Source organism: Teleopsis dalmanni, chromosome 1 (assembly GCF_002237135.1).
Source record: "Teleopsis dalmanni isolate 2A chromosome 1, ASM223713v2, whole genome shotgun sequence".
NCBI classification, from domain to species: Eukaryota; Metazoa; Arthropoda; class Insecta; order Diptera; family Diopsidae; genus Teleopsis; species Teleopsis dalmanni.
Window position 1 is genome coordinate 33,926,922 of NC_051846.1, and position 23,559 is coordinate 33,950,480.

General features: G+C 29.0%; 1 protein-coding gene across 1 annotated transcript in view; it reads left to right on the plus strand.

The window, feature by feature from the left end:
• Nucleotides 1-936: 936 nt before the first annotated feature.
• LOC119679362 (collagen alpha-3(IX) chain) overlaps nt 937-23,559 on the plus strand; it is a gene marked incomplete in the record, with an annotated part of 240,003 nt that continues 217,380 nt past the window's right edge. The window contains 4 exon segments of the mRNA XM_038091674.1: nt 937-990; nt 11,372-11,438; nt 14,775-14,932; nt 22,916-23,053. Of these exon segments, the coding sequence (XP_037947602.1) occupies nt 937-990; nt 11,372-11,438; nt 14,775-14,932; nt 22,916-23,053 (417 nt within the window).

Genomic DNA, 23,559 nt, shown 5'->3' on the forward strand with positions numbered 1-23,559 from the left:
GTTTTATTTAATGGTTATATCGTAATAATACTGTATTTAATTTTTAAATTTTAATAATATTACATTTAATTATTATATATTATTTTTATAATATATACCATCATATCATTTGCATATTTTTATTTCAAATAGTTTGTAAATCATATTGTTATTAAAAGCCATAAAATTTTAAAGTGTATTAACGTGTATAATATATATGGATTTCTTTTATAGTGATCTTTAATTTTAATTTTAAATGAATTTAAAATAAAAAGTAGGTAAACATTTAATTTAGGTCGTGTGCGAGTTACGCTAAGTTGCGTTCTAAATGAGGGAAATTCTAAGTTGTGCCGATAATGTAGTGATATGCCGATACGTGTTGATAAATGGCTAAATGTGTGCAGTGCAAAAAATCCTAAAAAATCTCCCATTTGGTTTAGCATCAACTTAGCCTAACTCGCACACGTCCTAAAATTAATTTTAATTTAGGTCGTGTGCGAGTTAGGCTAAGTTGCGTTCTAAATGAGGGAAATTCTAAGTTGTGCCGATAATGTAGTGATATGCCGATACGTGTTGATAAATGGCTAAATGTGTGCAGTGCAAAAAATCCCAAAAAATCTCCGATTTAGTTTAGCATCAACTTAGCCTAACTCACACACGACCTAAATTCCGTATAATTCACTACTACTTTATAACGTAAACTTTTAAATTATATATTTTCATGTCATAACATCACTTTATCGTAAAAAATCAGTTAGACCGATATATGTTTCATCTGTATCTTATAAATTTGCAAGATATATTTTTGAAAATTGATAGCAAAATATACATATTATTTAGTTACTTAATAGCTTTAGTTTTAAATCTTATTTTTTCAATTTTAGTTTTTATTTTAAATGCTAATTTTTTTATTTAATTTCACTTTGTTTTATATATTTTAATTTTGTATCTTGCTAGATGGATGTTAATTTTTCCGGTGAAGATCCAAGTGACTATAATTTCTGGGGAGAAGTAAGTTTGTTTATATACAAAATTATTTTATTTAAATTTTAATTTATGCAAACCTAACAAAATAATATTGTTTTTAATTACTTTTTATTTTTATAATCTCTATTCAGTTTTCGATTAAATCCACAGTTGTCTGAAATTACCATATTCAAAATGTTAACTCGACTGATATTAAAATAAAATCACAAAAGGTCGCATATTCAAATTGTCAACCTTATCTATGCGAACGTAGCACTCTTAAAATTACACCAAAAAAAAAAGAAAGAAACGAATTGTTTTCTGAATAAAATAATATTCAAATATTTTTAATCTGTGGCATATGTAAAACTTTTAACACATATTATTAATATTTTGATAACGATTCTATGCAAAAATGTCACCTGTCAAATGTAGAAAAATCTAGTAAAACATTTTTTTGTGGCCATACCTGACTTATAAATGCCGTATGTGATTTAATAATATGCATCAACAAAATATATATTTATATGTTTATATAGTTTTTATATAATATATATATGTATATATATATATATATATATGTTATTCTGAGTTCAATATTATATTTATGTTTGTATTTCATGAATGTGTTCACATAAAAGTGTGAGTTTAATGTGTTTTAAATAGGTTTTGAAACTTGTGCGAACTAAATGCCATATAAAATAGCATAATCTCACTGATATGTACAAATGTTATTAGATTAAACAAAAACATATAATATATATAAAATGTCAATATCTACGAATTGGGAAAAAAATCCAAATAATACTGGAATAACATTGTTCAGTATATGAGCTGTTGTGAGTAAAAGTGTAAAAAATATATTATTAACAAAATGTGGTTTAATAACTGTTTTAAAAAAAAAAAAGATATATATGAAATATATATAAACATATAAACAATTATTTATATCATACGTTTATTTTTAACTTTTTACTCCAGAAAATACTGTAAATAAAAATATTATCAATTTTTAATGTATGGTATATTAATAAATAATCAAATTTCATATATGCGTGTATATAGTATCAAAGTGTTAGAAAATTTAGTTGATGAGATATATTTTAAATACTTTTAAGTTTTAGTATCAAACTCAGTTTTCACTTTATAAAAAAAAAATACATAAAACTTTTATTTTCATGATTTCCTTTACGAAATAACAATCCCACCACGAGAGATATTAGGGCAGGTTAAGAGTCCATTGTGATACCGTTGGAAAAATTTTCCCACGCCAACTGAATTTCAAGTCTGATTTCCAAAACTTAAATCCTCCCTTATCTGTTATATTAACTAGGTCAAGATCTCCAAACCAGTTAATCATCTGACTTAACAAATACACAATTATTTCATTTATGACTTTATCCTGACAACTTCTTTAAAGGTCTTTACTGGGTGTAACGTAGTTGCATGTCAGTAAATTCATACTAATTTTTCTTTAACTTGGAAGAAAATCTGTTCTTTTGTAATATTTTAGACCAAAGTTTCCTTCATTTATAATTTGTTCGTACTATTCTCCAGTCACTTTCTGCTTTTGTAATTGTTATTTGGCTAACACGACTCTTATAGCAACAAACAAGAAAACCTATTGCGGATATGATAGTTTTATATATTGACTAGGCATCTTATATATATATGACTAGGTATCTTATTTACCCGAACTGAGGGAACGTTGCCATACAATGTCATTTTACAATCTGCTATCTTTGAAGTCTCATAATTTACTGTAACTCCATTGTAACACAACATTATTATAATCTGGTATTCGGAAGTTGGAAGACCAATTTAGAATATCCCTAAATACACCACTGTATTACTTTTATCAAAGTTGAAAGCTGCCTGTATACATATAGACTGGTTTGTCACTATTCGACAGTACCGAGTTTAATAATTAACTATTAGAAATGAAAGTTTTGTATCTGTTATCTCAAGTTATAATTTAGATGGTGCAATTGATAATTGTTGGTATGTATGTAAGCCGCTGCAGAATTACGGTGTAGTGTTAATCTGTATGTTTCTATATTTTGATGGAGTTAATTCTGAGCGCAGAAATTTGCAATAATCTGAGTAGCAAATATTTTAATCGGAGGACAGTTAAGATTTATATAAGGAATCTCTGACTGTGTTGCTTTTAAACCCTGCTTAAGAATAAATATTATTGTCTTGTGTTTGGGCTAGAGAACGCGTATAGAAATCTTGAAAAGTTAATCTGATTTTTGTCGGTTGTTTCGATAATATAAAATTGTCAAATTTAGTGGAATTTAATAAAAACAATTCTTTTCGTTGATTACGAAACTTTTTCGTATGTATTTCTAGATGGATCACCTTCTCTTTATTATGGCAATTTCTATACAGTTTGCTTGCACTATTCGCCTCTTTTGAAATCGGCAAATTATACTAACTTTTGTTATTTCTTGCTTTTCTCGTTATTAAACCTTTTGGTATACCAGCTAAAGCTGAACAGACCTAATATATCTGTTCAAGAAATTAAAGAAGCTTTGTCTGTAGTCTTAAGCACAGATATAGTAAGTGATTGATGAGCTCAATAAATCTTCATCACGCTTCACAGTCCACTTAACAAAATATGCTACCATTGGAGCATAGAAGTACAAACTGGTACAAACCATTAAGTGCACGATCTGAAGGTTTACTGAAACTTGACTTTTCTTTTTAGTTTTTTTTACTCGAGGCTATAAGGTTCTGGTTACTTCATATTTACGCGATTGTTATTTTTCACAATTATGATGAGCTCTGTTTAGCAGTACTAAACAGTTTACATATCAGAGTCTGATTTCAATAAATCAGCCTTTTGTGCATTAATTATTGAACCTATTTTGGCCAAATCTTCTACTGTCATGTTCCCTTAACTATCCCTGCATCCAGGAAATAAAAACCTTCTGGTTTTCGATCAAAAAATTATGATTATGGTTAGATAGTACGTTTGTTGCAGTGGCAGTCTATCAGATAACTCTTCATGTACCTCAATGTGCATTTTTTTCGCCATTTTTGTACCACATTCCTTGCAAGATACTCTAAGATAGAAGAATACAGACTAAATACATTCCATCGAATTAGATAATATAATAGTTCTTTCATCTTTTCGGATGAACAATCCGATAAGTTTTGAAAGAAATACCTTCTAAAAAAACTGTTTCTTCTGGATGACAAAGATGAAGTGTTTAATAATTTTTTTTTTCCTCCACGTTTCCACAAATTCGGCAATGATTTTTTTACAAATCTTTTTGAGTACTTTTAATCTTTAAAAAGTATTAATACATATAACTAAAACAGCTAAAATTATATCTCGTTAAACTTTATATTAATAAACTATTTGTGCTCAAGTATCTTGGCAATTAAATTCTCAGTTGAATTTTATGCTAGGCAATACATTTAAATTTAAAAAGAAGGGACTTAAAAAGTATCATCCAAAGTTTCGACTATAAATGCTCTTTATTGCTTAAGGTTAGTTTTGCATTCTAGTTAGCTTTTTGTAGGGATAATCTCTTTTTTATTTTAAAAGTTTCCTCATCCTTATATATTTGTATAAAATTATAATAGAAAAACATTTAGATATAATCCTTGCATAATTATATATAATTTATACCACACCAAATCAAAATTATTTTTTGAAGTTTTTATCCCTTTTCATGTGCACAACCAACATTTCTAATTCATTTTAACACCTACCTCAGGATCAAATTAAGCCTGCAGTGTCTGAAAGAAAATAAGAAAATATAGGAATATATAGAGAAATATAGAAAAATAATCAAAAAACCGTAAAGCAGCAGAAAATAGCAGAGCAGAAAATGGATTTTCAAATATTATACATGCAAGCCCATAAGGGATAAAGCAAACTTGTCACAACACAAATTTATGCGCATTTCGTAAGAGGTGACCCGCAAGAGCCATTCCGTATTTCCCCACAGGATATTCGAGTGTTTTGCACAATTTGTGGTAAATATTGAAATAGAAATGGAAGAGAACAAAGCAAAAAACACAAAACACTAAAAGATAAAAAGACGAAAATAGTTTGAAAAACTAAAAATAAAACTGCATATTTTCCCAATTTTATTACAATTGGAAACTGGCTTGCGATAGCAAACTACAAACGAGAACTTATTGAAACAGTGTAGCGTGTTAACATATGCTGGTCAGGTTGTTCATTGAAGTGCTTATAACAACCGATTGCAATGCATATGTGTCCCAGGATCTCATTGAGTTGGTATTTAGTTCAAACTTATAAGAGAAAAGTACTTATAAAAAGTACTTATAGATCTAAAACAAAGTGTGTATGTACCGGACTAAGTCAATGTTCGTTGTCGAAATAAAAGTACATTCAACACATGTCAATTGTCAGATACAAGTGCACAACGACACGCAAATATTATACTTAAACTAAAAACAAAATATAATCGAAAGTATCTTTTTTTATGTTTCGTATCCTCTGTTTGATTATTATTATTTTGTTAAACTTTCTCTTTGTGTTGTTTGTTTATGTCACAAAAACAACTTAACGACACTTTCACTTTTATTCCTCTTGAGTTTTTTCTCAGGATTTCTTTATATCTACGACAGATACACGCACTTATGTTACTTATGACATTCTCTCAACAACTTCATTTAATAAAAAGTAACTTTCATAAAAATCCTTTGTGTTTTGCACTGTTGTTTGGTAGGAAAATATGAAAAAAGTATTAAGGAAAATCACTGACAAGTGTGTTTGATTTTATGCTGTAGTTTGCTTAGTCAGCTATTTTTTTGACACATATTTAATAACATTTTTTGCTTTTATCTTTCAAAATATAGGTATATACCAGCAATTTTTTTATTATTTTCAATAAAGAAACAAACATTTTCATAAGATTTGCAATTGTGCTTCTTTAATAACTACTAAAGTATATTAAAAGTATATTAAAAGTTTCACTTAGAACCTTCGAGTACTTCTCAAACAACTTCAATTTTTCTTTGTACAAACTCAAAAGTTATCCCATAATACTAACATAGATTTATATAGAAAAATTTTCGTATATAAACAAATAAAATCACAGCCGATAAATTGATTTTTTATTTCTTATATACTTGAGCACCTTTCCTTTGTGCAAATGTCAATAGCAAATCCTTTTCACAGTTGACATCCTATTTAGTATTTTCTATTTCATTGCATAGAGTTTTCTCAGAATTTTTCCCTACCATTTACAAAACTATTCAGAAGAAAAGTTTTCCTTTCAAAGTGAAATTCTAATATTTTTCATACTTGTGCGTATATAGCACAAGTATAGAGTATATATAGAGCTGTCCAAACATTTCATATTGCGAGAATACCTGTGGCGTATACGTAACATTCACTCAATTGAATTTATTTTACTGTATTTTTTATTTCAATATGTTATTGCTATTGTTACTCAAACGTTATAAAATATCATGTTTTTGCTAAAATAACTTATATTAAATAGTTAGAAAAATATTGAATGTTTAGTTAAATTTAATATATAATAATTTAAATATAATATATAATGTGCAAACATAAAAGTCAAGTACGGCTTTGGGTCAGTTGGTTAAGGTGCGCTGACTCTGAGCTTCATATTAGCAAGGTACGCGTTCGACTCCTGGTATTTGCAGTCTCAAAATACTATTTACGAATAATTAAATACAAGAATTATTTCTAAGAACACTGATAATGGGTATTTGGAAATATTCACAACAACTGTATGGTCAACCAAAAATTCAATTAATTAAAATAATATAAAATAAATATTTGTTGTTGTAGTTTACTTCCCGGAAAAATTTATTTTATTTATGTAATAATTTTGAATATTTAAAACCAAAAGGATTTTCTGTTTTGAATTCTACGCCTGGATATATTAAAATTTATAGTTCTAAATGTGCTATATTAATAAAAAAAAAATCTAGATACATTAAATCGCCACTTTCAATGTAGATTTTTGTATTGATATGTTAGGTGATCAATATCATCAACTGACAAATATTAAACTAAATATAATATGCCTTGAAAAGTTATGTTTGATATATGTCACTGAAATAGGTCTGCTAAATCAGAAACACAAATTAGTTAACCCATTATGTGTATATTACTGATCGCTGGTACTAATGCTAATGATCACATCCGTGAAATGTTGATTTAGTTGGCTTTGAAAAAGTCCTTATTTAGATATATATTATATTTAGATATTTACTAATTTGCTGTTGTGGCGTATATGTTGAATAGATATATTAAGAATTAAACTAAGTAGCTATTTCAATGTTCAGTAGTTCCATTCAATACTTTTCGGCATAATTCATATTTCCTGTTTCATATTTCAGCTATTTGAAGCAACTTTTTTATTAAACTATTTGTCGATGTAGCTTTCTGTATGAGCTGATTATGTTCGGTAACTCAAAGTAAAATGATTCGACACTTTTCAAATTTTCTTAGTACACCGATTTGGTAACGAATTTTATACACCGTTAAACCGACCGTCATTGAAATGGTGTGCACGACTCTTCAACATATTAATATGTAGAATTCGCATTAAGACAAAGTCTCTTCGGAGTTACTTATTCCCCCGCAATTATAACTGAGCTTCACACAACGAATGAAAAAAATTTAAAATAACAGGACTAAAATCCTTTGCCATAGCTAACTAAGGTGTGCCCGGAATATCGAAATCACACCCAATATTTCTTAATCCTTGAAGCTACAAATACGATTAACTTTTGCGTAATGTTATTTTTTTAATTATAATACTCTTTAATTCATTGAATCAAAGTTTGGTTTTATCTTGTAAGGAGAGTAAAATGAGATATATACAATATTTGGACTTACAATATATTAACAAATCGTAGTGCTTATCTAGTGCTACCTAGCGCTAATCATATTTACTTTTTATTATTATTTTCATGTTGTATTTATAATGTATTCATTATTATTATTATTATGTATTATACTTTATTATACTGTGTAAAGACACCGCTCTTAGTAAGAGCATAGGGCAGAGACGAAGTTTTTCTATGATTGTCTGTCAAGAACCTTCTGCCGGATTTCGTTTCATGAGCCAAATTGTCGATGTTCAGCGAGGATAGAGTGCAGCCAGATATATAGCGTTTATTATATTTTAATGCATTTTCATTGGTGTTATTTAAATATTTTACTTTCGCGTGTTCTTTTTTTTGTATTTATTTAAGCTAAGTTGAGCATTAACATCATGCATAACTAAAGTAAATGTAATAAATCAATTGAATCTTTTATATATTTCGACGAATTGGTTTACTCCTTTTATGCCCATTTTGTCCTCAATGATCTGAAATTCATCGATATACAATAAATGCAATTGTGAGAATTTATTGTGGTAAATAATAATAAACAAATACGATATTTTAGTGCAATTGAATTAGTTATTTGCAGTTGATATCTGTTCAGAATTATATATAAATTTTTTATTGAGTTTTAATTTTTTTGACAATTTCAATAAATGTTGTGGAAAGCCGTAAGCCCAACTCCAAATTTATGTTTTGACAATTTGCAACAAACCATTTAACTCTCACAATTCTGTGAGCAGAAAATTCAAAAATATTTATTACAAAATTTCACTTTCCCTTTGTTGCAACAATAAATAAAGAAATTTTGTAATATACGAAATTTATTATATTCCATGCAATTTCATTTAAATCCTGTTTGCGAAATACAAACACAAAACACGCAAATATAAACAGAATTTTGCATCTAAGTTGGCTTTTTTCTAATTTTATTTGCTGTCGATAAGTTGCGAAATAAAATTTTATTAAAAATATTGCATTGCTCCAGTTGCTCGCATGCAAGGACTCGAACAACAACAAATGCATAACAGGACTAAATAATAGACGAACGAACGGACGGACGGAAAGACAGACAGATAGACAGACAGACAGCCGGATAGACCAAGTACTTGGTGCACTGGGTGCAGTTGGTACTGTTGGTACTATTGGGAAGTGAAGAGTGCAATAAAATCACTCTACAATATGGCGGCTGACACTTAAGGTTTTCATGGTGTTTACTTTACTGTACAAAAAGTGAGTTAAGCACTAAGATGAAGCACAGCTGTTGGCTTATATTGTGGCACTGGATCAAGGACTTTGAGTCGTTGTGAACTAACACAAAATTGCCTTGGTGTGTGCGTGTTAGAGTCGGTACTTGTGCAACAGTGGCAGTTGTGGCAATTTGTGTGTTTATAGTAGCTATTGTATCCACCGCACTGTTAAGGTTTTCTTCACTCTTTTGCAGGCAGTTTTCCACTTTTTCCACTTTTTCCACTTTTTCCACTTTTTACCCTTCTTTACATTTTTTTAGGTTTTTACAATTCTCTGGCAACATTTTTCGATCCGTTTCATTAATATTTAGATTTTATTCAGTTTTTGTTTACTTTTCTCATAGGCTATTGACCTGAATAATAAACTGAACTTGCAAAAACGGTGCATATAGAATGTAAATATTAATATCTAAGGGAAATTATTTAAAATACACTACCAGCATCGACATTGAAAGGGTGTACTAATTAAATTTATAGTGTGGTTTCTGTGGCACTATTCAAACCTGAACTGTAAATTTAATATACAATAGAGGTTAATTTTATATTAGTTTAAAGGATTTGTTAGTTTTTTGTTTTTCAACACTTTCGATATCTGAACATTTATCTTTTGCGATAGGCGGAAAAAATCTCAAGCCACAAGGTAATATTTTAATTTACTAAAACCAACTTTTGTTAAAAAATCACAGACTAGTGATGTTGATAATATTTATTAAAGTAAACTAAGAAATGTACATGGAATGATGGTAAGAGCAAAACTACTCTATGGCACCACAATAAGCCCAATTTTTTCTTTTCTCAACAGTTTTAAAGAATCACAAACCTCTATGGAGAAAAACAGCTTACTAAAATCTAACTGAATTTTTCTGTAGCCAACCATACCATTAATATATAGAGAATGATGAAGATTGGAGATACTTATGCTGGCATCACAATGGCAATTACCATCAATTCATTACAAATGAACTAAGGATTGAATAGTTAGGTGCATATAGAACTAATGTTCAAAATCTCATACGAGTAATTAAGAACAAATGGAAAATATTGGTACTCTTCATGTAAATATAGCGAAATTTTCTATTCCGACAGCAAGATGAATGTGTAAAGAATGACGAAGTTTGGGGAAACTCCTTATGGTGCCACAAGGCTCCTAACTTACCTTAACATACTAATGAACTAAGGATCGAATAGTTAGGTGCATAGATTTAATAACTGAAATTTCGTATGAATAATTAAAGACAAACAGCAAATATTCGTAGTCTTTATGTAAATATAGCGGAATTATTGTAGGAAATTATTGTATATATATATATATAGCAGGATGAACATTGAGAGAATGATCAAGATTGGAGAAATTTTTATGACATCACAACGTCGTCACTTGTAACTCTAATTTACATGACAAAAGACAATACTTTTTATAATAGTTAAAAAGCATCACTAGCCTTCATATGAGGCTTCACAACTTACTAAAACAACTGTGAAAAAATTTTAGCAATTGGTCCAAGTAGCACTAACAACTTAAGTTTTATTCGAAAAATTAAAGCAACAGGATTATCCATTGGATTTCAAGCTTAGCAGCAGAAATTTTTTTAAGTCCAATAGCAATATGAATATTTAGAGAATGACAGATATTGGGAACCTCTTCATAACGTATCCATTCAGAGCCTATGTAGTAAGTCTACTATACATTATATTATCACTGACATTTATTTACATTGTGGTTTAGTGTTTAAGATAAAATTTGTGGATATCGATATTTACCATTTGTCTTCTTGGTCACAATTTTTTTCTTGAGTAATAATCACTGCACTTAGCTTAATAAGCAGAAACTATAAGAGAAGCTTTTCAAGATGATGCCCTAAATTGTTGTTAATAAATAATAACAATGAATTGCTCATTTAATTATTAAATACAAACAAAAGTTATTATATTTTCACTGTTACACTAACAATTTAGCATAACAACGAAAAATAATATTTTCTTAAATATTACTAGAAATATTTAAGTTTCATCGCTAAAACTGAACTACTAATATTATTACAAAAAAAAATTTAATTTATATTTATTTTTAATTTATTCATATTTACATTAAGTCACTGTCAAAAGTTTAAATAAACATTCGCTTCTATTATAGTTCGTACACTCGCCAAATTTCTGAAATTAAAAATTTTAGTGTTCGGTCAGGAATAATAATTAGGAAAATAAATGATATTATTAAAATAATTAAATTGCTCATTACTTAGTACATGGAACTGAAATAAAAAATATTATTTAGATAAAAACCCATCATTCTCATAATGAATAATAATATTTTCTTTAATTTACAGGCGACGGATTCGTACGATGCCAGTGGATTGCCGCCTCCAACGCCTCCACAATACGCGCATGAAAGACGTGAGTATAAAAATACAACAGAGCTTTATTTATGTTTATTTAAGGCCAAAAAAAAAAAAAAACAAAAAATAATAAACTTTAATTTGAAAAAAAGGGAAGTAATTAAAAGTAGAGAAGAAAAATTAAGAACTTGTCATAATTTTCGCTCTAATCTGTTTATTACCTTCAAACAAAAAGTAATTATTTTATAAGAGCATTTTATCTGAAATAATATTTATTCATATTTTTATAATTTTTTGATTTTTTTATTTATAATATAATAGTTAGAAGAAATGTAGATACTTAAAAAATTGTAGATATGAAGTGTATTTTGTTACTCCACATCTTAAATATGTCCAAAGTCAATCTATAGTACTTTCAATGATTTTATTAGAACATAACTGCTAATACCTCAGGTTTGATCTAACAGATTTTGGCTTTTAAAGCATCAAACAATTAAAGACTGTTTCTATAAACACGCCTCTTTTTGTAACAGCACAAATATGTCCAAATCACGTGATCTAAATCACATAGTTTGCAGTATCATCCTGATGAAATCATATATTATTAGCATTAATATTTACAATTTTTTGCCAATTAATATAGGTAGCTGTAATTGTCAAAATGACGGATTGTGTCAAATCATTATCATTTTTAAATAAGTATAAAACCATCACGCGTCTAGATCAAACACCATACCATAAATCGAATGGACGCATTGTGTCACATCATTATCACCTTCGTTGGCAGCTTGAATACCTCATGGGTTTTCAGAAGTGTTATAGTTTTGATATTTTTGATACCTATAAATCACAATTGTAGTATTATTAATTTTAATTCTTATATTTATTGAATTATATATTTAACAGTTTATAACAGATTTTATTCTACATTAGTTGTTTAAAAAATTATTTAAATTTAAATGCAAGTAAACAGTTAGCTATATCGGTGATCATTTAGGCCTTTAGGACCATTGTGTTAATTATGTTTGGACCTAATTTTGTTGGGGTTCCGATAGACCGATTGAACTCAAACTAAATTTAAAAGAAAGACAATCTCAAAAACAAAGGAAAATAAAATTTCAATACCTCTACTGGTTCAGAGAATACAGAATTTTGAAACCGCACATGTGCTAGATAGAAACGATATGAGGTACTTTCATCTTCGTCTCTACAACTGCAGCAAGTATGATTGAAAGACAGATTTAATTTTCTAGTTTACTAGTTTCCTGCAGTGGCCATATTAATTGGTCAAGTAAAATTAGGCAACCTTGCCGACTTTGTTCACTAAGATTATTATTGTATCTTTATAGACTTGTACACATTAGTCCACTAAGATTATTATCGAAGCTTTATCGCTTTAGCCACGTTGATTTACTAAGACAATTATGGCAATGTGACTGACTTGGGCAAGCTTATTTATTAATAAATGAAATAAAGAATTTTACCTTAAGTTGTCGACTAGAGGTCCCAAGTTGCAGCTTTCTTAAAGTTTTGCTTGCGAGTTTGTAATTAATAATAATTAATTATTAAATAATTAAATAATAATATTAATACAATATTAATTAATAATATTAATTAATTTTGAATTTTGCTCCCTCTTACATTCATTTTATGTTTTGAAACTTCTGTTCTTATTTTTTTAGAGGTCCCATGTATCATATAATGTAACGCATCTCAGGTTTTTAATGTATGTTTATCATACCATTTTATTTTTTGTAAAAATAAAATTTTTATATATTTTTATAAAATGCTTACTAAATGTTTCTTTAATATATATTGTTGTGATGAAGCGTGTAGTAGTACCTTAGTATTCTATTAAGAGTGATATTTTAAAGCTTTGAAGATGCGCTTTAGAATCATATCCAAGGATCGTTTAAAGAATTAGAAATCTGATGTAGAAATCTGAAAAAAATGAATATATCGTATTTACTAAGCCCTTTTTAAATTTGGTTAACCCAACTTATTAGCTTTTAATGTGTTTTTTTTTATATTGGGTTATATTATATTTTTTTTTTTCGCCATTTCCATCCCAATTTTAAAATTTTTTTGAAGTTCTTTGGCGTTTGTAACTTTTCAATTAAATTTCATCATTTACATATTGTATATGTAGTAAGCACTTTACAGTGTGTCAAAAGGAAAAGTAAAATACAGAGTTTCTTTAATGACATGTTATGAAAATTGAAAAAAAAAACTAATATATCCTTATTGCGATTTTTCGCGCTGTAGTAGTAGTAATGGTATTTTACGTCATTTCATGTATGTTGACACACATCCTCTCTACGTTTTTTGCGGAAAACGACTTATGAAAAAATCGCAAGGAGTTTTCGTTTAACACTTTTACGTATACGCGACTATATTCGCACATAGACGTACACCAGTACCAGTTCAAAGGCGATTACAAGATATTGCTGTGATTTGAATTTGCATATATTGGCAATGTTGGCGCTGTTGGTGCTGTCGTGTTAAAGTTGTTGACTTTTGTTTATATAAAGTCGTGCTCACAAAAAGTTAATCGCTAAAATTTTATGGAATTGCAGTAAATTTATAATCAGGACGTGGATATGGGAGAAAAAAGAAAGGGAAAAGATTAAGTGGAAGCAAGGAAAAATATAAAAGAGTGACAACACACCTTTTATGCATTGCTTACAGGGATATAAAGCAACAAACGACAGAACAAACAAAGATTGCATGCAACACCAATCGTAATGTGCAGCATGCAAGCCAGTGTAAAATCACGAAACACCAGCACAATAGTGCACACCATTAAAAAATTTTATATGTAATTTACATACAATAAGTTTTCCGTATTACACTTTTTTCTGAGTAAATAATTTTTTATTATTTTTTTTTTCTTTTTCTTGTGTGTAAATAAATTTTTGATTTTCTATAAAAACTTTCGTTAATTTTTTTTATTTTTACATATAGTTTTTTTTTTATTTTGGTTACTTTATTAAAAAACATAATTTTGAAATTTATTATCAACTGCAAGCGGAAGGATGAAGTTTTGACCCAGCATATAAGCGTTGACAAATTCATTGTGTGTATATTTTGCTCGTTCTCGTACGCTTACTGTGTATGCAAAAAGTATTGCACCACAGCTATTTTTTAGCTGAATTAAAAAACTTTTTCATCAACATAATTTTTGTGGTTTTCAACAGTTAAAGTTGGAAACTGTCATTTGTCAAAAATTTTTCAAATTTTTATCTGTACGGGAGAGAATGTGGCGAAATTTTAAATATTTTATTTAAGTTAATTTGAAATCATTTTTCCCTTGCAACAAATTAAAATTATTTTTTTTGTACAAAATTTAATAAACTTTCACTGCAATAACTAACGCATTTTATTTTATTTTCAGCTTATCGTACAATTAAAGGTGAAAAGGGTGAGCGTGGCCCTAAAGGACCACCTGGTGATAGTATACGAGGTCCACCTGGACCACCAGGCCCACCAGGTCCCAAAGGTGATTCCGCCGCTTATGCACCTTTCGTTGATTTTGCAGCAAATCCTGAGGCGGTAAGTGTCGTGTCACATATTTTATTACCATTATCGCAGTTTGGTTCAATAAAATAAAATGTCAGCATAGAAAATGTCATAATTCATAATTGGTATGCTTGTTTTGTGTCGAAAATAGTTTAATTGTTGTTTGTGTTCAATTCCCAAAGTGCATAAAATTTTCCACTGGCATATGTGAAAATTAAATGTCATTTATTTCCAGAACCGCACATATGTGTACGCACCTGCATAGATACTTTTTCACTCTTATACGGCGGGATATAAATCCATACATATAACTATATATGTTCACTCCCACTTAAGCAAAAATATATATTTATTTTCCTGTTAATTTTGGCAAAAATTTTAATTACAATTTTGCCTCAGACATGAATATTTAACGCATACGTTATTTACGTCAATTTATTTGAAAATACACAAAATTGTCAAAAATTTTATACGTAAAATGGCGAAAAACAATACGCGATTTGCAATCTGCTTTCATAATTTTTACTCCTGTTTTTGCTTTCTGAGTATTTAATTTTAATAATGACACGTAAAATACATTTCGAAATTATTGCATTTGGGAAAATCAAAAATAAATGAAAAATGTTCATTTGGAAAATCGGTTAGATTCGTTTTTATTGTGTGTTTTTAATAAAAACCAAAATTTATGTGAATCGATGTCACTGCGTACGTGGGGGACATATGTTTTAAGTGCTATTTTGCTGCTTAAATTTCTAACCAATTTGTCAAATAAAAAAACTTATTAAAAATATAAAGTTTTCCAGCAAATTTCCTTTATTATTAGAATGAGTAATGCAAAAACACCAAAAAGTCCAAAACAACGAACTTTTTATTTAAATTGTATATAATATATACATATATATACACTACCTGGGAGGTACTTATATACACCTCTAACTTAATGTAAGCGTTCAGAAATACATATATTTTATAGACTGGGAGGTCTTATAGATTTATTAAAGCAGTATATCTGTCACACCTGGTTATTTCCACACAAAATATGTATTAATAGGTCCACAACATAATATGATTATTAAAATAATCTTGATCAGGCAAATTTAAAATCGTTTAAGAGTAAAACTTTATGTAACCAAAAAGAACTAAAGCATCATGAATACTATATTACTACTATAGATAGTATATTAGATACTATATTAATTTTCTTAATAAATACTTATGAAACATAACCCTTTTTGTAATCCTGAATAAAATAAAATATTACTAATTTTTATGAAGATAACAATATGAACCCATATTGTTCTAGGAATTTTATTGAGGTGCCAGGTATCAGTCTAATAATGCATACTTTAGTTAGTTTCTTAACAAGTCACTATCGTTTAAGTAACCACCATAGAAGATTAAATTAGTATACTTAATTAGTAGTAGTAGTATTCTTTTTATTAAATATAGGTTATATTTACATTTACAAAATTAACATTTTCAATAATTTATAATATATAAAACATAAATATTATAAATAATTATAAGAAATAATAAGAAAAACCTAACTTCATTTACATAGTATCTAATTTATCCTTATACGATTATGGCATTCGCCGTCAATCGGATACTTAATTAGTATACTGGGACTCACAGTGTGCCAATAATACAATTTAATATAAATGACTTAAGTAATACGTATTTAAATTGTAACCACCAAATACGTCATCCTCTAACACCCTACGTACGGACTTTGTCCAGTTATGCTGCTGTGTTATAAGAATTCTTTAGATAAGTGCTTCTATCTTTAAGATATATACTTAATACATAAATTCGTGACCCAGTTATAAGAACTATATCTATTATCCATCTAAACTGTAACTGTATAAATTTGTCATTATAAAGACAATTCGTAAACACCTATGAATCAGTATACAAATTAGCTTTCGTAGCAGCTTAAATGCATTGGTTCACCAATATTTACGGTTGCAGTAATGCCAACGCACATATTAACAAATATTTGCATAGTTAAACTAAGCTAAGCACATTTATGCAAATTTTAAAATGGTTTAATACGCAATTAATGGTGTAGAACAAAATACTAGACAAGTGTGGCAACACTATTCTACCGAACTTATTAACACAGCGCGTATGTGCGGTACAAGTATGCACACCAAATGCATATGCAAATGTAAACCCAAGCTTCATTAAAATGTATTCACAACTACCCACATATAGATACGTCACTTTATAAACACATTTTAAACACTCATGCAACTTCGCTAGCGTGTGTGCATATATGCCAATCGGAGCTGTTATGTCTATATACTTAACCGCAAAAGGATATTGTTTTTTAAGCATACAATCTCATATTTATGTAGGCACACATATTTGCGGTATTTCATAAACTTTAAAAACACGTGACATTCTGAATTATTGTTTAGTAAATTTAGAAATTATTTAGAAAAACGCAATATAAAATATTATGCAAATTAAATTTTTAAACACAGGCGCTGTACTGCACTCCACGCTGTCGCAAAGCATTTTGCATAAATTCCGTGAAAGCTCCATAGTTTTATAAATTAGAGTACTAAACGTCACGCATGCATGCGTATGTATGCTCACATGCAACTCCATATAAGCCGCTTGGCAATTGCATGTTAACCACAGCAGGACATTTGAGCATCTCGTGTTGCATTAGTGTCTGCATTTGCGAGTAAAACGGCGAAAATCCGTTAGTTAAACGCGTTGTTATCAACTGAAATCAGGTATTTACTTCCTGATTTTGTTAGTTTCACACGTAAGTTATCGTATAAATTCTAATGACAATAATCATCGCAGTGTGTACTTAACTGCGTACTACTGAAATTTTTTAAGTGTTGGCAAATATAAGCAAAGGAACAGGGATGGTCTTATAAACAAAAGTACCATAATCCAAAATTACCAAAAGTAATATGCTTTCTTACTTTTGGGAAGAAAAATTTATTTCAATATAAGCATTTAAAAAAGTAATTGAAAGTAATTGGTAGATATGCTGGACTTCAAAGTATAATTCCATAAAATCATCTGAATAATTTATTATCAGAAATCAACGAAGCCTGACCTACCCGAAGTTTAGTGAATCATCTTAATCAGAGCTGTCCAGATGCTATAGCGGGCCAATACAAATTAGTGTATAAAGCCGCAGATATAAATGCATACATTCATGGTTATTTTCGACAAAAATAAAAATGCGATTATAATATTAAATTTAGTTTTATTAATTTATCAATTTAAATTCATTTATTTGGTATACCATAAAAATAATATAATATAGTTTTACGAGTACATCAAAACAAAATTTGCTTAATTGTATTACACTAAAATAATGTCGCGGTCCGCACAAACATAAGCCACATGCTGCCTGCGGGCCGTACTTTGGACAGCCCTGATCTAAATGAACACAGACACTATTGAGTAAAAGTGCTTTAGACCCTAACTCGCATTTGATCAAGAACAAAAGAAGAATAAAAAGTAATAGGTGACTCCATAAAATTATTTTAAATAAGTCCAACCGAAATAAGAATTTATTAAGTAACGTAAAGCCACAATCAGAGACTAAACTTTTTTCATTATAACTCTGTACATCTGCAAGTACTTACCATAGAAAAGTTAGAAAAAAGATGTAGCTGAAGTGGAAATGGTTACCAATTTTAACGTTAGAGAAAAAATCACGTAAAATAGCGTCCTTTAAGAACGTTTTGATTGTTCCTTGCGAATGATGCCTAAGCAACTCAATATTCTTTAATACGTAAGGGTTATACCATCCCCTCGATAACTCTTGTAATTGTTCCTTGTGATTACTTATTCTTTAATACTTAACATAAGGATTATACCGAGTCTTTAAAACCCATTCAATTATTTCTTGCGATTATTACCACATCAGATTTAAAATTATTTAACAAAAAGTGACAGTTATATACATAGAAGCATAATTCGATAATTCGATTTGTAATTAATGTAGTACTGTGCTCCTAACGGAGAAGTGCACTGCGATCATTGTAGGTCATTTGGCCACAATCGGTCGAATTTACGAACCAGACATAATTCCTCAAATGAATGCCGGAATGTCAAATGCACACGAATTGTTATAGAATAGAATTTCAAATAATAGCTCCTAGTTTAGTGTTCTTCTCTTGATCCACATCAAAGCTAAGTAATTAAAAAGAATAGACTAGATGTCTTATTTTATCTGTTTTCAAACAGAGACGAGATTTTCTCTTTTGAGACAAAATCGTCTTGTTTAGAAGGTAATGCAGGTAATAAAATCATTTAATCGTGCTACAATGAATTCTTCTTTAATGTAAAATTGCTTAATTTAATCGTGCTACAATGAATTTTTCTTTAATATGAAATTGCTAATAATTTGCTCTCTTAATATTAGCTTATTTTACATACACATACCATTTAAATCCAACTACATTAAAATGTACTATGTATACTGCCTAATATACGTAAGTACTTTAAAGCTTTTAAAGTTTTATTTTCTAATTATCTAATAATTAAATATGAGTCTGTAGAACAATGTGGACAACATTGCGTATGAGTAACTCCAATAAATTGAACATAGAAAATGTGTTTTCTGTTATTAATTTTAAATACTTGGAAAATATTTCCATAATGTATTCTAAAATACAACATTAGATGCTTTGTAAATTTAAATATTTTGCCAGAGCCCTCACATCTGCACGATGCTCGCCCGAAAGCCAACTAACGCATTCTGTAGCCACACCGACTCACATGCAGAAATAAACTTGTTACTTGAACAAATATGAGCTTTAATTTATAACCATAAAACAATATTGGACTTTCATTTGCAAAACAATGCCGGCCTGAAACACGAACCAAATGAAATTATGAAAACGAGAAAAAAAAAAGATATTTTCTATGCATTCACAAAACACTGTCAACGTTCGGTGTGACATTGTTTTTACAATTGTCCTTTGTGTTTGTGTTGTTCTTGCTATAGTCAACGTGCGGTACATATTTAGCAGATCTTATCTGTTACGAAACTAAGATATTACAATAAGAGAAAAATTATTTAATGGCAATACATTTTTTTATACGGTTTGATGCTTTAAAATCCCACATCTCTATTTCTAAAGACATACTGCACATTATATTATAAGGATTTACTAAGCCTTGCTTAATGTTGCTCAAGCTCACACAGTCTCACACAGCCACAGTGTGAGACTTCAACCCACTAAAACCTGTTGGAATTTGATAAAAAAACTTTTTACCAATCTTCTGAAGGGCGATAGATTAATCTTTAACAGTACGTAGCAGTCTAGTGTTATCGAAATGAGAACATATGGGCATAGTGTAAGGAGAAAAAGGAAAGATGTAGACTATAAGATTGTTGTGCAAGTACGAGGAAAGGGGAATGGTGAACTCTGTGACCAGGGTCATGAAAGCCATTATTATGGATGGGGCAGTGGTAGTAACTTAATGTCTCTCATCGAAGTATAAAGTCAAGTATTAAAGCGGCGAGAGTTTTAATTATAGTTGTATTCTTTATCCGGTCATCATCACGAGACATTTTATACAGACAGCAATTTATACACAATTAGCAATTCCCTACTTTAACTACTATTTTGGTACATTATTTTTGTGCCTAAAACAATTCTATGAATATGCTCACATTTCTATTAAGCAATATATGTATGTATTTATTCACAAAGAGCAAAAATTTCTAAATGTATTACTGAGCAACACTGTTTTGACCAACTATTCTTCTTTACCATGACCAACCGACCAAACTAAAATCTAAATTTCTATACTTCCTTCAATCTCAATTTTTGAATTATTATTGAAAACAATAGTAATTTCATATATTACGTATCCGTGGCTTTCTGTATACTATAACCCTAACCAGAAGAACTTCAACTAGAACTTGAACTTGCTGTTAAGTAACATTTTGGCTTTAATCTATATTAATGTATGAAAATTGTTAAGTTAGGTTATACCGTCAATCCTAAGGATCCACTTAGGTCTATTGACCCATTGTGTTACTGTATAAAAAATCAGATATTTAAAACCACCTTAAACCTTTGACAACGTTAAAATTCTCTTTGGAAGAAGGTCTTGCAGTTGGCCAAGAGGCTCAAAAAAGTAAGCTACCAAAATAATTAATTGGCACCATGCATATGCTAGGCAGTACCAAACCTGATGTAAGGCACTTTTATTGTCAGGAATGATAATAAAACCCGATGTTTTATTATGTTTCCTAATATGAGACACACCTGCTACAGGAATTATTTGAAAAAAAAGATATTCAATCCTCTAACATGGTTCCTTAAGCAGCTGTGACCCATCAAGAAACCTTTCCGAAAGCCTTACGAAGTACTTTAAGGAGAGTACTGGATTTTTTCTTAAAAGAAGATGGCCAATTTGCATACAGATGCCTACATATCATTGAGTATTCCCATTTTTTATTAAATTGCTCAGCACAAAAAGAATTCTACAAATGTTTACATGATGTCAACAAGATTTTCCGATTACTTAGGTCTTCCGAATAATTACCTGAAGCACACGGTCTGTTCAGTTCATTTTGCAGTTGCTGAAAATTTCGAATAAAGCTTATTGTTAATTTATGTATAAATTAAGTTACAAAATGTAGTGAAAAAATCGTGCCTAGTTTTGTTTTAAAGTTTTTTAAAATATTTATTTTAAAATAATTAGATTTCAAACACAGGCACCGAATATTCTTCCCCATGTTTAGACTTTTGCATATGTTTTATACATTTTTCTTTCACAAACCTTTATATCATACCGTGAACACTGTAGACGGAATACTATATCAGGCTTCCATATAACATTTCTCAAGTTTCTTTTATAATATAAATATGTTAATTATGAAAAATTGATATAATAAAATAAATAAATGAAGTAAAACTTAAATATAAATTAAATTAAATAAATATAAAAATTAAAAATTTATATTTTTATATAATATAATATATGATATTATAATAAAGAGCAACATTATTAAATAATATATATTAATAATAAAATTTTAATTCAATAATAAAAAACTGAAATTAATTAATAAAAATTTGTCATAGTTAATATCTACTTGTTTTGAGCCTCCCAGAATTAGAAATCTTCAGAAACCTACCCAGAAATAATTTTAGGTGTGATATTAAAATATTCTTGCTTTCCTATCTTTGCAAGTTTTTCTAAAACATATATACATTTTATATAATTTTTAAATACCTTTCCCAATGGTCATAATGACCGACTTCTAATTTATATCCATACATATACTCGTATGCAATAATTTCAGTTGAATTGGCCAGACATGCAATAGGAAAATATACTGCGTACATCGTATATGTGTTAAATATTTTGTGATAGTGTAGATATGTCGAATTGAATTTTCTTCTGCGGAACCGGAAGTATTGCATAATGTTGGGCAATTATGGAAATTGGTAACGTTTGCATACAATATGCCGTCATTTCAAGAGAAATGCGCATAGGGAGAAATGCAAAGTAATTTATATGAAAATGTCAACTGCGACAAAATTTGTACAAAAATGTAATTGACTTAAATATGGCGACGGAGCAGTAAAATGTTTCGTATGTCACATATATTCACACAAACATCTACTAATTTTGCTACTCATAAAGATACATAAATATATGTAAATAAAATACATTACAGTAAATAAGAATACCATCTGCATATATTTATGTTCGGGTTTTGTACGTAATATTTACAGCATTTTCTGTTGGAAATATTATTTATATTTCTACTCATTTACTTTACATAATTGCAATGAATTATTACAACATTACAACACTTAGTGTACCAAAGACCTAAAATAAATTACCATCATTACCAGCATTCTAGGCGCATTTTCAACTTAAGTAACTGCTACAAGCTGACAAGAACTTTCATAATCAAATAATCATTAATCGTTTAACCATAAATTAACAAATATTTTAAATGGTTAATAATTTTTTTCTTGTTTTCGTTTTTTCTTTGTCTATTTTTAGAAATATACTGGCAAGTGTACATGTAATGCGTCTGATATCCTAGAAGCAATTAAGGATAATGAATTATTGCGTGAAACGATACGTGGTCCACCCGGTCTGCCGGGCAAGGAGGGAAAAACAGGTGCTCCCGGACGCACGGTAAGTTTTTCATTTTGTGTTCATCAACAGAAATAATTTATTTCCATATACATACTATATACCATTTCGAAAGATAGAAACCGTTTATAGGGGAAATGTATGTACATAAATTTTAATGGCACTATGCATTTGCATTTAACAGAAAAGCGTTTGTATACATAATTGATTCTAATAAATCATTGGAACGGCAGTTCAATGTACACGTTGCGCTCGATGGAGCCACAGAAGTTTACAAAGAACTTCCTCTGCGTTTAACCTTTGCAGGGGTGACTGGGTGACTGTGAAGTTGTTAATTGCTTACTTTATAACTTTGAAAATATGTTTTTAATATTTAAGACACTTCCGCTGCAACATGGAGCAGTAAAGGAATGCACAAATAATTTAATAGAGATTTTTATTTAATTTTTAAATAAATAAACATTTTAATAATTTAAGCATTAATTACATTATTTTTGTTTTAAATTAAGTTTTGTGATACTGACAACAAGTTTGATAAAGAAAATTGC